This window comes from Oreochromis aureus, linkage group 7, assembly GCF_013358895.1.
Source record: "Oreochromis aureus strain Israel breed Guangdong linkage group 7, ZZ_aureus, whole genome shotgun sequence".
NCBI lineage: Eukaryota > Metazoa > Chordata > Actinopteri > Cichliformes > Cichlidae > Oreochromis > Oreochromis aureus.
Window position 1 is genome coordinate 6137100 of NC_052948.1, and position 15984 is coordinate 6153083.

Genomic DNA, 15984 nt, shown 5'->3' on the forward strand with positions numbered 1-15984 from the left:
AAAGCTTGGCATTTAGATTTTCATGCATACACAAACAAGTGTACTGAAGCATCGCAGAATTGCCCTCATCCTGTTCTTTATTAACCTTTTTGCTCTCCACTGACCCAAATCAAGTTCGCTGCTGGATTGTCAGCAGGTCAGTTTGGATTTGAGCCGGCACTCTGTCCCTATATCCTCCGGCTTTATTTGAGCTATACGCTGCACTAGGATTGAACAGAACTCCAGTTTTAGCGCTCTCCTCCTTCTATGAGCAAGCTGCTTGCCAAGTCATTAGGGAGGGTTTGTCCTAATTTCAAGGTCCTTGTGGAAACTTCAGTTTATTTGAACATTTTTCACATGTTGTGTGGCTCTTATGCAGCTGCCTTTTATTCCGGTCCACAGAGGCAGAGATTTAGAGGTATCAGCATCGTCATAATGCATCTGATGTCATTTGTTCATTATTTAGAATTGGTACGAGGACATAACCCCACAGTTTGTTTTTTTTAAACTAAAAGAGAGCAGCAACTAAGAATACAAAAGATTTGACTGATGTATATCATTTTTGAGGAATAAAAGTATTGGTGTGCTGCTTCTTTGTATGGAAATATTTAGGGTAGGAAGTTTTTTATAGTCACTTTTTTTTCTGTCTTTGTCCCAGGTCAGACAGGCCGTTATGTTCTTATCCAACGTCTAAGGGACACAGAAAGGCAACTGCTGGCCACAGAGAGGCCTCTGGAGTCTCTCGCAAAGTTAGGCCAACATGGCAATGAAGTTCAGTTCTTTCTACGTCGCACTGGCCCCAGCAGCAGTGATGGACCTGGCTCAAAACAAGAGAGACCTAATCCCCTTCCATTGCCTAAGCATCCTGAACCAGAGCCTTTGAAACGTAGCCAGCCTAAAAAAGCCCTGACCTTTAACTTGGGGCCATCCACCTCTCCTAAGACCAAGACCAAACAATTTAAGAGGTCTCCACGGGACTCTCCAGAGCAAAGAGCCTCCCCCTCTCCTTCATCCAGCCCTCTGTCCCCTCATATGTCATCCCCTTCTCCCTCACTACCTATAGGCCCTTCAAAAGATGAGGTATTCAGGAAAGTTCTTCAGCAACAGGAGAGACTAAGGGCCATTGAGGCCCAGCTAGAAGCCCTAGAGAGGGAGTCACACACCTGGGAGCGTCCCTACCCATCTCCATGTCCCTCACCTGTTTCTGATGCTCGTTTGCAAGATGAGATGGACGCTTTGGAGCAAGCAATGCGAAGGAACCAGGCAGAGCTTGCACATGAGCAGTACTGGGAGGAGGAGCTAAAAGCCGAGGTAGAAAGAGAGCGAGGAATGCGAAGGAAGCTTGGGGAGCTCCATACAAAGCTAGATGACTGTGGACGGCGGCTCCATGAATTCTCAGTTCGCTCTGCTCAGCTGGAGGAAGAGATCCAGCGGGAAACCCAGACACAAGGGAAAGCCACAGGACCTGAGGAGTCGTTTGACGCTGTAAGGGAAGAGTTACAAAGTCAAGAGAGACATGGGACAGAGCTAGAAGAACAGCTATCTGAGACTGACAAGGCTCTGGAGAAAGCAGAGTCTCTGTTGCAGGTAAGGAGAGAGGTCTGTGCTTTAGAAAAAGGGCTGTAAATCCACACAAGCCCTTCTGTTGTCATTTCAGGGGTGCAGTCCATACCCTTTTTTTGTATTACTTGAAACAGTATTCATGTTGTGCACTCGAATAAACAGTACGTCACCAAGCCTGATGTATATTGATGATACTGCAGTAATATGATTGCTGAATGCTCATATTCTACCATGTCTGAAAGTGCTTCATTGTCAGGAGCTATTTACAACCTAGCTTAACTGGTTTAGCAGGTATCATCTTTTATGTATCGCACTTTCTAAATACGTGGTTCCTGACTGTGTTTATATTATGTCGGCTTATATCTGCATATTGTATTGTTTATAGATTAAAAAAAAAGATTAAAAAGATTTGATTTGTAGAACAAAAGCCTCTTTTATTGGATCTATTTCTCAGCCTCAGCGTGTTGTAGTTTAGAAAGTCAGTTTGCTTTTGGTTATCTTAGATGTGGCTTCATCAGTTTCAAGTGAAACTTGTGTTTCTTCTATGATAGTGATAGTTCAGTTTTTCAAATCCTCATGCACTGAAAGCCCACAGTCTCCCATTCTTTGTCCTGTAGGCCACAAAAAATATCAAAATGTATCGTCACTCAAGCTAATGGGGATGCATTTGTCATGAATCATTTTGCAGCAGAACAGAGATGTCAGGTTTTTGGGGGGTTTTTGTACATGGCTGTATAAAAACACCAGGTCATAACAGGTAACCAACAGCACTGTGAGTGCTTATAATCCAAAAGTAGCCCCAAAGGCATTTTGCCACCCAGACAGTAATTGCATGGAGGGAATGAGAAACCAGTATTTCCTGTAAATGAAATATTAACTTGACAGGGTATAATAAAGCTCTGTTCGTAATAATGGAAAGGGTCTATGTCAGTCATCAGTCAGCTGATCGGTTGAGGCAGCCAGCCGAGCCTTTAAAGTGTTGGTGGTGATGAGCAGTGTTCCTGTCATCAGACTAATGGAGGGAGACCTGCAGGTATGAACTGCCTCACCAGAATGCCGTGGTCCAGCATCAATTACTCAGATACACACACTTACTGGCTTGCTTGTGTGCACCTGAGTTCAGTCTGCGGGCCTAAAGGTGATGCCACTGCTTCACAATGTTCTTGAACACCAGCTTTTCAGTAGTTGTAGCTGATGGGTCTTTCCACCAGGCATCTGAAGACAGATTTAAAGGGAACAAGCAAATGAGCATTGGCCTGTATCTATTTATAAGTTTGCATCAGGCTGCTTAAATCTGACTGAATCAGAAAAAGTCTCATGGCACTTGTGGTGATTTGATTATTCATTGCAGCTGAAACCGTCTAGTGGTGACCTGATGGGCAGTAATCTTAATCAGTGACTGGAAGGTAGACTTTTAGGGTCTAGTGCCCCCTTGTGGTGTAAGCAAAAACCGTTCATTTATGCATGCAGTGATAAATGGTCCCTGCAATTGTGCAGACGGGACGTATACCCACTACCGAACATCCTTAAATATGCATCCATACTTAAAAACCCGTAATAGTTTTATATGCTGCAACCACTTTCCTTTTACAGGTAAAATACTTGTCCTAGATTACCCTCAGTGATCCATATTCTTCCCATCTCAGGCCAAACAGGATGAGCTGGAGGAACTGAATAAGGAGCTGAGGCAGTGTAACCTGCAGCAGTTTATTCAACAGGCAGGTGTCCTGCCTGTTCAAACCAACTCACGCACAGAGCTTCAGGAGCAACTGGAGCAATTTCTACAGGATGGATACAGGGATGGAAGTAAGGAAACAAAAAAATCCCTCAAATGTTAATATTATGTAATGGTATACCTGATTCATGTCTTTTAAAGATATTTCTTCTCTTAACTCAGATCAGGGTGTAACTCCATTTGAATCTCTGCCTCGTCCTACTGCAAAGCAGTTCCTGGGACACCCACGCAACCTTCAAAACCCTCTAGTGTCCAGCCTCAACCCTGAGGGTGTGTATGTGTGAGACCCCGCTGCTTCTCAAGTCCACTGCCCCGCTCCTCTCCTGCCCTGCTCTGTCCATCCCCTGGTCCCAGAGCCCCTCACCCCTCCCATATTTTCTACCCCAGCTTGATTGGGTTTCGGGCTACAGCTGTCGTTTTTGGTGTTGGGTAGTTGAAGCATCCCTATGGTGTCTGTCCCTGCTGCTTCCCAGCAGCTTTCCTCTGCTCTACATTTAAAGACATAAAGACGTCTATGGCTAATTTTCAGTCTTCTGCAAATTCCTGTCCTCAGCTTTTTACAGTATTCTTAGAAGTCCATCCAATTTGTCACATATTCCTGTATGCTTTAACTTTTGTGGGTCTGTTTACTCTGTCGATTTCCCTTACTCCCTGTTCTCCGCATCTTACTATATGCTTCTGTACTAACAGTAGCTGCTTTTGTTATACTTTTATGCATTTAGGGATTTGCTGCTAACCCTTTTCCCCTTCTCTGTAATAACAGAGTGGCCTTTCCACCCTCAAGTCAATAATCGACTATCAACAGCTGCTTTTCAAAGTATTTCCATGTAACACGGCAATCGCACTGGGAATTACTGTGGCAGGCATTCTGATTGTGTTTGGTTTTTGTTTTACTCTTGACATGAAAATACATGCCACAAATGTAATTTCAGTTTGCCTTTTATGTATGGATACTATTTATGAGAGAGGTGTATCTATACAATGCCTTGTACTTTGGTGATGCTTGACCAAAGAGCAAGAGCCTTTTATGAGGGCTCTGCAAAATGTATTGCACTGTCCAATTCTCTTCCCATGTGAAACCTTGGTCCCTGTGTGCCTGCAAAGAAATGGTATCTTCCTGCTCTCTTTCTGGAGACAGTGAATTGTATTTGGTGAGCTTGTATCTCTCGCAAGTCCATTTTTGCCAAACTCCATGCTAAAAGAAGAGATTCATTTCAAAAGTAGTGCCACAGGACCAGGGTTTGTTAAGATGCTTTTCTTTCCCTCCACTGGGATGAATCCGCCTGGTTCCTTTGCTTTCGTCACACTTAACATTTGACCTGTCACAATTCGCACTGTGCCTCGGTGTGCTGTAGATTTAGGATCAGCTTAGTTTACATACGTAGGTTACAATAACAATCATCAATCAAACAAACAATGGGAGCTATCATCCATAAGTGACCCTGCAAACCACCTTAAATCAATATTTGTTGTGTCTTAGCACGTAATATCTCATTATATTATCTTTGTGTGTGTCTGTTTGCTGACAGGTCGAAGTGATGTGTGTTGAAGTGTGCACTCTCTTTACCTTCTGCTGTGTGATGCCGTTTTCTTTTTGGGGTTATATGAATTCTCTCTCCTTTGGAAACAGACTGCATCCCAGTGCTTGTTATAGACACAGCTTGAAACTGCGTGTGTTCAATAATACTCATCTGACTGCAAAACTCCAGTCATGGTGCTCAAGCCCTGTGGGAGCAGGAATGACTGGTTTTGGGTCTATCTATGTTTCTCATAGGGTTATGTGAATATCTTGATTGACCCAAATCTCTTGTGTTGTGTCTTAGCTGAAAAGTGTTTTTTTTTTTTCTTTCCCTCAATACAAAGGGATCATCATCCCCATATATTTTTGTGTCTTGCAGTCCTGACATCCCGAGACTCGTCATGGAGATAATACATGGACCGCAGGGCCAAGGAAAAGTTGTTCACTGTTCTGTCACCGTCACCTCTTATTTAACCCTTTCCTTTGTAACGCTCATTTATTTTTTCAATATATCATGATATATATATATATATATATGTATATACATAAGACGAATATATTTACAGAGTTTTCCTACTGTAAACACTGCAGAGTATCTGTATGAAATGTAAAATAATTAGGAACCTTTGACCTAGAGAAATTATTGCAATAACTATGTATTTAAATATAATAAAATGTCCACAGTGTTTTAGATAAACTTTTATTGTCTGACTGGTTTTTGCTACACTCCTGTTCAAATTTTATTACAGTCATATTTCTTTAAATGGTGCAGTCCATTAGGAATCCACTTTATAAAAAGGACAGTGGCACACAGCATGTGAAATGCATTATGAATATATTATATGTACTGAAATATGCATGTTTTCCTCATAGCAGGTGGTGCAGTACATGATGTGAGAGTACACAATAATTTCCAAAGTTCACAAAGCGCATCTTGCTTGTCTATGCATCACAGCTGTTCCTGTTATGGATGCAGTCACACAGTGCATCTATATGAAACTGAAAACAGGAGCATTGCTCTATGATCTGTTTCGCTGTAAATAATGTTGGCGTTCCTTTGACACTGATGATGTCGGTTTAATCATTTAGCTTTCCTTTTCTTTCCACTAGAGGAGATGCCATTGCTTCACTACAACAAGGTCAGGTGCATCGAGTGTCTTGTGTCGTTAATAATTTAGCACGTCTGTATTTTATGTAATTTGTAGTTCGATTGTTATGTAATTTGCAATAAGAATCACCCTGTGCAAAAAGGCATGACACATTTGTGCTCCACCCCTTTTCTGTTTGTTTACTCTGGAGGGTAAATATTCTGGCTGTCACAGACTGAGTGACGCGAGCCTTCCTCGCTCTCCGGCTAACCCCCACCTGAAACCCTGTGGACGTCTATAAATACTCTCATGTGCTGATACTCAGCAGGTATAATTACAGGGAGAGTAAATATTTTTCTTCTGTCTCTGTCCATTTTTGTGTGTCTATTAGAAACTGTCCATCCAACAAAAACATTTTTTTTTTCCATCTGCCTTTTCTGCTTTGTGCCAATTTTAATGACTTGTGAATTATGGAAAATTAGATGAGACTGCCAGTTTTGATATTATGATCAATTATGTGGAATTGGATTATCCTGAGAAGATTTAGAGCTGTCTGGCTTTGTAAGGGTTAGATAAGCTTCAAATCCTTGTTTAGGTCCCGGAGTCTGGACAAGCACAAGCCTCATGTGACACTGATGCCAACCTGTGGACATACGAGGAAATTACAAATGTGCCCTTTTCCTAAAGAAACCTTTATAGTTTCCTTTCACCATATTAACAGTAATATTCTGGTCTCTTCAAATTATGTAAAAAAGAAAGGTTGTTACTTGAGGACCCTTCACTTTTTTCTTTTTTTTTAAAGATTATCACAGGATAATGTTACGCATGTTCCCACACCCCAGACATCCCACGTGCAAAATGAGGCATCCACCCATTTCATATCTAAACCCTGAGGGCTCCAATCTCATAAAGGCACATTAACAGATTACGACTATGTTTTAGGACGGCACGCTGACAAAATCTTTTCTCATCAAACAAATGCGCATAAAAGGTGCCGCAAAGCTTAAAATTTGATTACTTTCAGATATAAAAACTCATCAGCTCACCATGTGCATCGGGCACTGGCTGCCTGGGAAAGAACCTCCTTGGAAATGGGAGTGAGCATCTGCACGTCCACACGTTATGATGATGAATGAGGCCATGAGTTAATGAGTCTGACATACTGCACTTATCTATTCCTTTGTGTCACTGTGAGTCATTATGCACTGATGGGGATAAAACATCCTCACTTACACCAAGAAATGCATTACAGGGCACAACACACAGACAGTTGATTTGAGCAGAAACTTTACTTTGGTTACTTACAAGCATACATTGTACATACTGTATTGCTGCAATCCATATGTATTTTCTTACATGGTAAGGTTGTGTCACTATATAGAATTTAGTAATAAATTGGTTATAGTCTGATTACTATGCATAATATTATCCATTCTGTCCTGAAACCGAGTTTCTTTATAGCACTGTTCATCTTTTCCTTATGGGCCCAAAGGAACCTCTTGGAAGAACCCTCTGGAGGCCCCCTGACCTCAAATTGGTAACCAGTGAACATGAACATGATCTAAACCCAACAGATGAAACAGAAACTGAAACGAAACACTCACCAGCAGTCTCAAACGATGGCATTAAAGAGGAGGGAGTGCAAACCCCACACGGTCCTAAATAAGGTACTGTATGAACATAGTAGGAAGTAGGTTACGGTACACATGGAGACCACTGGGAGAGCATTTATGTCCAGGCGGTGCTCACGGGGCCACGATCAAGGGCTGCTTGTAAACAGGTGTCTGTCTGATCCGGCTCTGGCTGGGTCTCAGACGAGTCAAAAATATGAGAGGTGTTCCCAAAACCAGGTTAGCCGCTGTCACACGCACAGTGGAACTGGAAACTGGCACAATGTGCGTTAGTCAGTGGCTTACCTGCTTTTAGACTGCAGATTTTGGCCTCAAAGCGCGCACAATCTGTAGAGTAATACAGACAAATGCTGTGTCATAAACAGCTGAATTATTTAAAGTAATTACACACATAAAACGACACGATAATGAAATTATCATCATGGAATCTTCTATGGTTCCCTGGAAATTAGTCTCTTCCAGAATAAGACATTACACTTGGCTTCCTACCCACGATTTATGGATTACGGAAATATATAATAATGCTTTCATTTTCACTTGGCATTAAAAAAAAGTTCATAATTAACATGTAATCACACGTGAACACTTGGCGACCCTAAATACAATATTTCGCTGTTGCAACCAAATAGAACATCTAACGACATGATGGATATATGTGGCCTGTTCCCCACACCATAGAGAGAATAAAGAATAGTGGCCGATAAAGAAGAGCTACTTACCAGTCCCAAGTTTTCTTTTTGGAATATTTTTTTTTTAGGAAAAATCTTGAAGTTTTCCGCCTAGGTCCCAGTCTACTCATAATCCGAACATCCAGCTAGTTTTTTCCTCTATTATAAATCTCAGCGCATGATTAAAGTTGGGTGCATTTAAGAATATAGTGTAGCCTACACCGACGCAGAAGTTCAGTTCACTTGCACTACCCCTACCCTGCCCACTCCTCTGCATCTGCAACCCGACCTGGTTATTCAAATTAGGAAGAAGTTGACATCACGCTCAGCCAACGGGCTCCCGCGCTGGGGTTGAATGACCCACCTTTTACAGATAATTGACCAATCGCAGCCTGGGAGAGGCGGGGTTTTAGAAGAGCACCGTTCGGCTGAGTTCTCCTGTTATAGTTGGGGTGCGGCGCGTTCAGTTTTGCACGTCGTACATTAGGAATGAACCATTATGTTGTTAACAGTTTCCTGCCCTGCTCGATTATTTATTGCGAGCATCAACGCGGCACAGGTTTCTTTGCCCTTAAATAGACATCATGTGATGCGACAGCTGCCATTGGAGGTGGCATATCTGTACTTTAGGCTAGTTTGATAAAAGACGCCCCTACCCCTACGATGTGAAGTGGTTGAACTCGGCTCGCTTGTGTACAGTGTTGCCATGAGCCGAGTGTGGCTGAGCACGTACCAAGGATGCTGCATGACAGCCTGATCTGACGGTGACGAGGAGGTGGAGGAGGAGGAGGACGACGGGGATGAACTCTCAATTATTTACCACGGGAGAGTTGAGGACTCCCTAACAAATGACATAATATCATAGCGAGTTAAAGCAATGTGATTGTGAACGATCCCCAATTAGATGACATAACCCCCCTCCCCGCACCCTCCGCCCACCCATATTTATTCATTGATTAATTAGTTGTAGTCATCTGTTAAAGTGATACAACGTTACTTTGATGACTTGACCCATTTTTAAACTGTAACATGTTCTCTCTTTCCAAGATGTTATCGGACTTTTCGGGTTTGGAGTTTTCTTGTAATCTCAGACTGTCAGAGCGTTGTAGGATTATTCACAGCCAGGATACACATAACCCGTGACATGGAGTAGAAAATCAGGATTACACATATTGTATTACGTAACAGCTGATTTTGTGTAAGTTGGAGTTGTCACTAGGGGGCGACAGAGTTTGGCATCTCAATACAATCCGGCACAGACCCTCTTGGTGTTATTGCAGGTGTACCCCTCTACACTGTTATGAATTTGTGCAAGTGAACTTAAAATATCATCTTTACTATGGAGCGCATATTCATGAATCAATAAAATAAAGAAATCAGTTTTAAAAAGGGACAAAAAGCACTTGACCTCTTGTTGACCTCACACCACTTAAGATGATGTGAACTTTAAACTACTGAAATTAAGTACTGTTAAATCTAAAACAGCGTTTTTCTTGAAATGTGTTGTGGTTTATTACTGCCAGACTACATTGTGTCCATCTAAAATGCCATTCTGTATTTTTCTAATCATAATTTTCTGATTAAAAATGAAGATCTCATATAGACTACCACTCTAAAGCTGTTACTATAAAACCAGCTGCCTTGGTTTATTTGTTTATTTAGTATCTGGACATCCGAACTACAAATTACATTTGAACTACAAATTGTGCCAAATATCAGAGGTATCACCTCATTCAGTTCAGTTCAGTTCAGTTCATTTTTATTTCGAACATGTGCATTCACAATCATTACAAAATATAATTCCATTCTTTTGTTTGAAAAGGAGTAGGCAGAAGTATACACTTATTAGTCCCTACCCCCTCAAATTTTACCTCTCATTGATTTAATTCCCCCTTCTATCATTCCCCTGCTACAGATCTCTTCTCCCCGGATGCTCACGCCCTCTCACTATAACATAATTTCTCTCCCTTGCATATTGTAGTGGACTTAAAATTCGGGTGAATATATTGAAAGAGAGCTGCTTTATGGTATACAGTTCTACCACCTAAAATCAGGACCTCATGCAATCCCCATGAATTTTTAACAGTAGGGTTCACCTTTATGGAAAATAATACTAATTTCTATTCAGCCTTCTCTCATTTATCATAACTGCCACACTGTTTTCAGAAGAAATCTGTTTAAAATCTGCACTGTAAGCATTACGCTTTACTTCATGCTCCTCTGTGCTAGTTTCTGAGCCCCTACTCTGCACTGCTGTTGGGATGTTATTAAAAAAAACAAATAAAATTTTAAAACTAAATATTTCTATTTTGTATGTTTGTGTTGTGTATTTAATAAAAAAAAAATATTCATTTTTAAATCTTTACTCAAATACAGTATTCATGTAATAACTCAGACTATTACATGAACTGGGGGATTGCTGGGGGATTCCCATGATGCAATGAGTATTTCCTTTTCAGTCACCTTTCTCACTCAACATGTGTTAATAGACCTCTCTGTTGAATCACACTTGTTATTAATCTCTGGTTCTAGTCCACAGCATGTCTTTCATCCTGTCTTTCTTATCTTGCCCAAACCGGCTGCCCCTCCCTGAGCCTGGTTCTGCCGGAGGTTTCTTCCTGTTAAAAGGGAGTTTTTCCTTCCCACTGTCGCCAAAGTGCTTGCTCATAGGAGGTCATTTGAATGTTGGGTTTTTCTCTGTATGTATTATTGTAGGGTCTACCTTAAAATATGAAGCACCTTTAGGCGACTGTTGTTGTGAATTGGCCCTATATAAATAAAATTGAAGTGAATTGAATTGAACTATTACAAAGGTGATAGAGTAAACACTTGTGAGCTAGAAAAATCTATGATTACTCTATTTAAAAATTATATGGTAAAACAAGATTACACCCAGTCTAGTCAGAAAAGACTGAATGAAATATAAAATATGTCAGAGAAGACTGACCTTTGTCGCACCCATGGTGTTGGCACATGACTGGATCATGCCAATTCCTCTTTGTCGTGCCACTCAATGTTGTGGGTCAAAACTTACAGTGTTCTTTAAAACAACAACAATATTAAAAAAAGAAAAAGTGCATTAAAAATCACGTGTGGAACAGAAAATGTTGAGCAGTTGTAGAATGGCCCTTGAATTATCGCACTGTCAATAGATTACCAAAATAACTTTCTATGGCACATCTTTGGGAATGCATCGTTACGTCAATTTCCCCCAATTTAGTTTTCAGTCACAAAACTGACACTGCGCCTCTTTGGTAAACCCCGATAACAGCTTTATCGATTGCCATTAGGGTTTTGTGCTGGCGCAGACATGACTAAATCTGGCCCTGGTTATCATGTTGACAGCTTTGACTACTCGTTTTGTCTTAATTAATCTTGCGTGAAATAGCATACTGTTCAAAAGTTTCTTTAAGAAAAACAAAAAATAAACCTAATGATCACTAAATATTTTCGTGTATCGTGCGTAGCTGATCTCAAATAAGAGTACACTATCTCTTTAAGAGCCACTTCTTTTGACTGCACTCGGCCATTTCCGTCTCCAACCAGCCGGTGGTGTCAGTCAACAACCGTGGAGACTTCAAATCACTCTGAACATATACCCTACACCTCTGAATAGGGTAGGTCTTATATTACTGTTAATTGCTTTAATAGGACGCCGCAGTTGCGTGGGTTTAAGAGAGAGTTTGAATAAATTACGGACACACTGAGTGCTCTCAGTAAAGACTTCAAGCCAGCTTGTACTTTACGTTTTCTAATTTTAGCGTTCCAGTGCTAGCTAACATGCTACAGTGGTGCTAACGTTACTAGCTAGCGGCATTTGTTAAGTAAGTACAGATATACAGAAAGTGATATGTTCTTGTCGCAGCGGATAGCTTCAAAGTGGATGTTTATATACGTGCTGAATGCTTATTTTATCTGAGAGAAAAGGAAAAACGCAATGTTTGGTGCCTAGTTTCTTCTTTGTTTACAAATGTAGCTCCTGCAGGGTCCATAGATTGTCCTTTAGCTACCGGGCGTTAGGAAAGCCCTTCTATTTGTGTGCAAGCAATTAAAAACCATCAAAAGAGTGAAAATATTGTCTCAGAAATGACTGCATATACAGTCATATGACACTTGTGTCGCTTAACAAAAGTGAACTGTCACTTCACTCTGGTAATACATCACTGAGTCCATATTTTCGATTCCTGATTGGGGGGGGAGTGGGTAGATTCCCATACATGTTATCAGCAATACATGCTTATCATGATCTATTTCATTAGGGGAAAACTGTTGTTACCTTTTTATATTTGTAAAGCACCATCTACATTTGTGTTAAATCTTTGAATTATTATATTGGTTTAGAAAGGCTGCTACTGCTGCTGTTCTGATGGTCAGCCATGGATGAAGACGACAGCCAAGATGAGCTGATCAATTGCAGCACATCTCACAGCAGAGGAAAAAGAGCTGCACTGTGGGCCATATCAGGTAGTGGTTTCCCATTATCGGGAGCCCCACATAAAGTTTAACTGCATTTTCTGTGTTTTTTTTATTTTATTTTTTATTTAAACTTTAACCTTTCCCTTTAGATGACTCTGATGACTCAGACGTGGAGTCTGAGGAGGGAGAATCTGAAAGTGGGGATGAAGAAAAGGATGGCCAAGTAAATGGAGATGAGGAAGAAGGAGAAGAAGAAGAAGAAGGGAATGAAGAAGAGGATGGTAGGAGTGACTCGATATGTATTTTTTGTTGGCTGAACATCTTTGTGATCTGAATCTTACCTTAAGTATCATAAGCATATATGAGAAGCAAGTTTGCATACTTAGGACATCTTTTTCTTACCTGTATTTGCTTACCTTAAAATCAGCAGTCAGGCTAGTTGATTCATGAAGGTGGTTTTCAATTTGCTAAGTTAACTCAGGGTTTCCTACTCTATCACTGTGTTTACATGGTAAATGGTAAATGAACTCGAGCACTGAAAGCACTTTACACAACTTGTACATTCACCCATTCACATGAGCACTTTTTTCTACTGTTTCTAAGTGCTTCCTAACTAACATCCACACACATTCATACTCCGATGGATGCACGGGAGGGCAACATGGGGTTAGTATCCTGCCAAGGTTACTTGGCATTAGGGCTGCCACGATTAGTCGACTAGTCACGCGACTAGTCGACGACTAATTTAGTAGTCGACACGATTGAAGCTTTGTAAGATCGCAAAAAACGAGGAATAAGTAGTAGGATTTAAGAGTGTAATAACGGACTGAAACAGAAGATGGCAGCACTGCATGCACAAGGATGCCAGCTGCCGTTAAACCGAAGAAGAAGAAACTGTCCCAGAATTCATAGCGCGACCCATCGCGCCCTGCTCAGTTTCCAACAATGGCGGCAGCTAGTTAGTTTTAATGTTACTCTTATTATTCTTTCTGGGTCACAAAATAAACGTTTAACATATTTTCAGGCGGAATGTAGCTGTGTAAACTTAAAATATCTGCTAGTTTATCAAGACACCACATACTCGAGCGTGTTTAGCTCGATGGTGGGGTTGAGGCTCACTAGAGCCAGTGAACGGACTCCCCTGCAAATCGTTTTCACCGCAGTCTTTCGCCACTCAGGTTAAACATGATATATAAGTCACTTAGATAACTTAAAAATGTTATTGTTTGGCTTTTTTCAGTATTTTATTTGTTCTGAGTAAATCCTGAGATGAAAGTTATACAGCTGAATAAACGCAACAGACGACTGATTATCAGAAGTGTCTCGAGAATATACTGTCCTGTTATATTTTTAGATAGCAAGGAGCAGCTGAGTTTATTAAACTCCTCCGAAACAATCTGCAAATTTCATTTAAATTCAATAAACTATCATCTTGTCTTTATTAGCACATACCTTAAACACTTAAAGCTGTGTAAGATAATAATAGTTATATAAGAGCAGATGCATGCTGGTGCAATAAGCTGTATGTTTTACGCTCAATGGATGCATGGATTAGTACTAATCGCAAAAATAATCGGTGACTGACTATCAAAATAATTGTTTGTGGCAGCCCTACTTGGCATGTAGAGTGGGATCAAACCATCAACCTTCACATGAAAGAAGTGGTTTAGTATCATATGATCAGTTACAAAAATGGACAGCATAATGGCATATTTTACAAAGAGAGACTGTAAAATATGGAAGTATGAGTTTAAATGTGTAGTATCACTGCAGTGTGTATATGATAGGAGAAATGCCATATCTTACGTTAAAGAAAAGAGGTATGAATGAGTATGTGCTTTAAGTGCTTTTACTGTATAATTGCTTTATTGAAAAAGTCTGGTTAGAGCCAGGAAGGAAAGCTGGCCAAAATGCTGACTGTATAATTTAATAGACCTAATGCTATTATTAAGGCAAGAGAAAATTCCAAATTAAAGCCTATTGTTCTGTACTTGAAAATGGTTGACAGATCCGTCCAGGTTTGGGGGAGAGTTGTTGCCTGGAGCATAAAGGTTTAAATATCTTGGGCTCTTGTTTGTAAGTGATGGAAAGTTGGAGAGTGTGGTTGATGGGAAGCAGTAATATGAGCACTGTACTGGACCATTGAGGTGAAGAGAGAACTGAACCAGAAAGTAAAGCTTTTGGTATACTAATTGATCTATGTCCCAACGCTCACCTATGTTTATGAGCTTGGGGAAGTGACTGAAAGAACAAGATCCTGGTTACAAGCAGCTGAGATGAGTTTCCTGTGTATGTTGGTTTGGCTAAGCCACCATGACCCAGCTTTGCATAAGTGAAAAGCGTAAAATTTGCTGAGAATCAGTAGGAAAAAAGTAAAGAGTCATTTTTTTTCCTAAGGATCTGTATTTCTCATCAATGCTTCAGTCTTTTAAAACTATCGTACAGGAAGAGCGACTGAATTATTAGCGAATGTTTCCACAGTATTGATTAATGAGTCGTTGATGGTTTTTGTATGTGTTAAATTTTTACCTTGAATACAACCTGCTTGGGAGCAGATTAGGTTTACAGGAGTCTAAATGTTTAATATTCCCCAGTAAGGCATGAATTCTCTTTGGTAGAAACCTGAAGTTGCCTCACTAAGCTCTAAAATCTTACTTTAAAGTGCAAAGCATGCTACTCTGTGCACCACTTTTGTTTTGTTTATGCCTGTTTATGTAGAATATATTTCTGGTCATTAGATCTAGAAGAAGAGGAAGATGCTCAGCCAGAAGATGGAGCTTTTGGAGGAACGTCTGCGGACCTTGCAGTGATGAGCTCTGATGAGGACGCAGAAAAGTGCCCCATCTGCCTTAACTCTCTCAACAGCCAGCCTGTTGCAACACCAGAGAACTGTGAGCACTACTTCTGTTTCGACTGCATCCTGGAATGGGCCAAGGTGGGTCTGAATTTATGATGTATGAACAAAGAAAAAGTTTACTTATGAAGTGTCTTACTTTTTTTTTTTTTTTTTTTTTTTTTTTTTTTTAATATTAACTTAATCACTTTACACAAATCATGGTCACAATACAAAATGAAAACGTTGCGATTATACATAAAAAAACAAAAAGAAAAAACAAAACAAAACAAAAAGAAACCCCCCCCTCCCTTCCCACCCGAGGCTCATGTAAAGAGAAACAGAACAAAACAAACAAAAAATGTATGTTACACATCTGGAAAATACGTTTTTATATAGTCAATAAATGGGTTCCAAGTCGCAGAGAATTTTTGTTGTGATGAGAGAACTCTATATCTAACTTTTTCCAGTGGTTAAAAAAAAAAAAGCACCTCCTTTAACCATTGTATGTATGAAGGAGGCTTATCAGACTTCCAGTGGAATAGAATAAGT

The 15984-nt window shown here is 40.4% G+C and overlaps 2 protein-coding genes and 1 long non-coding RNA gene across 4 annotated transcripts in view; 2 read left to right on the forward strand and 1 right to left on the reverse strand.

The window, feature by feature from the left end:
* The window catches only part of rassf7a (Ras association domain family member 7a), a 39714-nt gene extending 34221 nt beyond the window's left edge, over positions 1 to 5493 (forward strand). For both annotated transcript variants that reach the window (XM_031756479.2, XM_031756478.2), the window contains 4 exons: positions 638 to 1566; positions 3189 to 3348; positions 3440 to 3547; positions 5176 to 5493. In XM_031756479.2, the coding sequence (XP_031612339.1) occupies positions 638 to 1566; positions 3189 to 3348; positions 3440 to 3547; positions 5176 to 5207 (1229 nt within the window). In that variant the 3' untranslated portion in view covers positions 5208 to 5493. The remainder of the gene's footprint in view (positions 1 to 637; positions 1567 to 3188; positions 3349 to 3439; positions 3548 to 5175) is intronic.
* Positions 5494 to 7154: 1661 nt separating this feature from the next.
* Positions 7155 to 8437, reverse strand: LOC120441154. Its single transcript, XR_005613833.1, has 2 exons — positions 8235 to 8437; positions 7155 to 7842 (listed from the first exon to the last, which is right to left on the reverse strand). It is a non-coding gene; the product is annotated as an uncharacterized LOC120441154 (long non-coding RNA).
* A 3287-nt stretch (positions 8438 to 11724) lies between these two features.
* phrf1 (PHD and ring finger domains 1) overlaps positions 11725 to 15984 on the forward strand; it is a 16394-nt gene continuing 12134 nt past the window's right edge. Inside the window, exons 1-4 of the mRNA XM_039615828.1 lie at positions 11725 to 11800; positions 12525 to 12647; positions 12749 to 12880; positions 15338 to 15534. Coding sequence (XP_039471762.1) covers positions 12560 to 12647; positions 12749 to 12880; positions 15338 to 15534 — 417 coding nt within the window. The 5' untranslated portion in view covers positions 11725 to 11800; positions 12525 to 12559. The remainder of the gene's footprint in view (positions 11801 to 12524; positions 12648 to 12748; positions 12881 to 15337; positions 15535 to 15984) is intronic.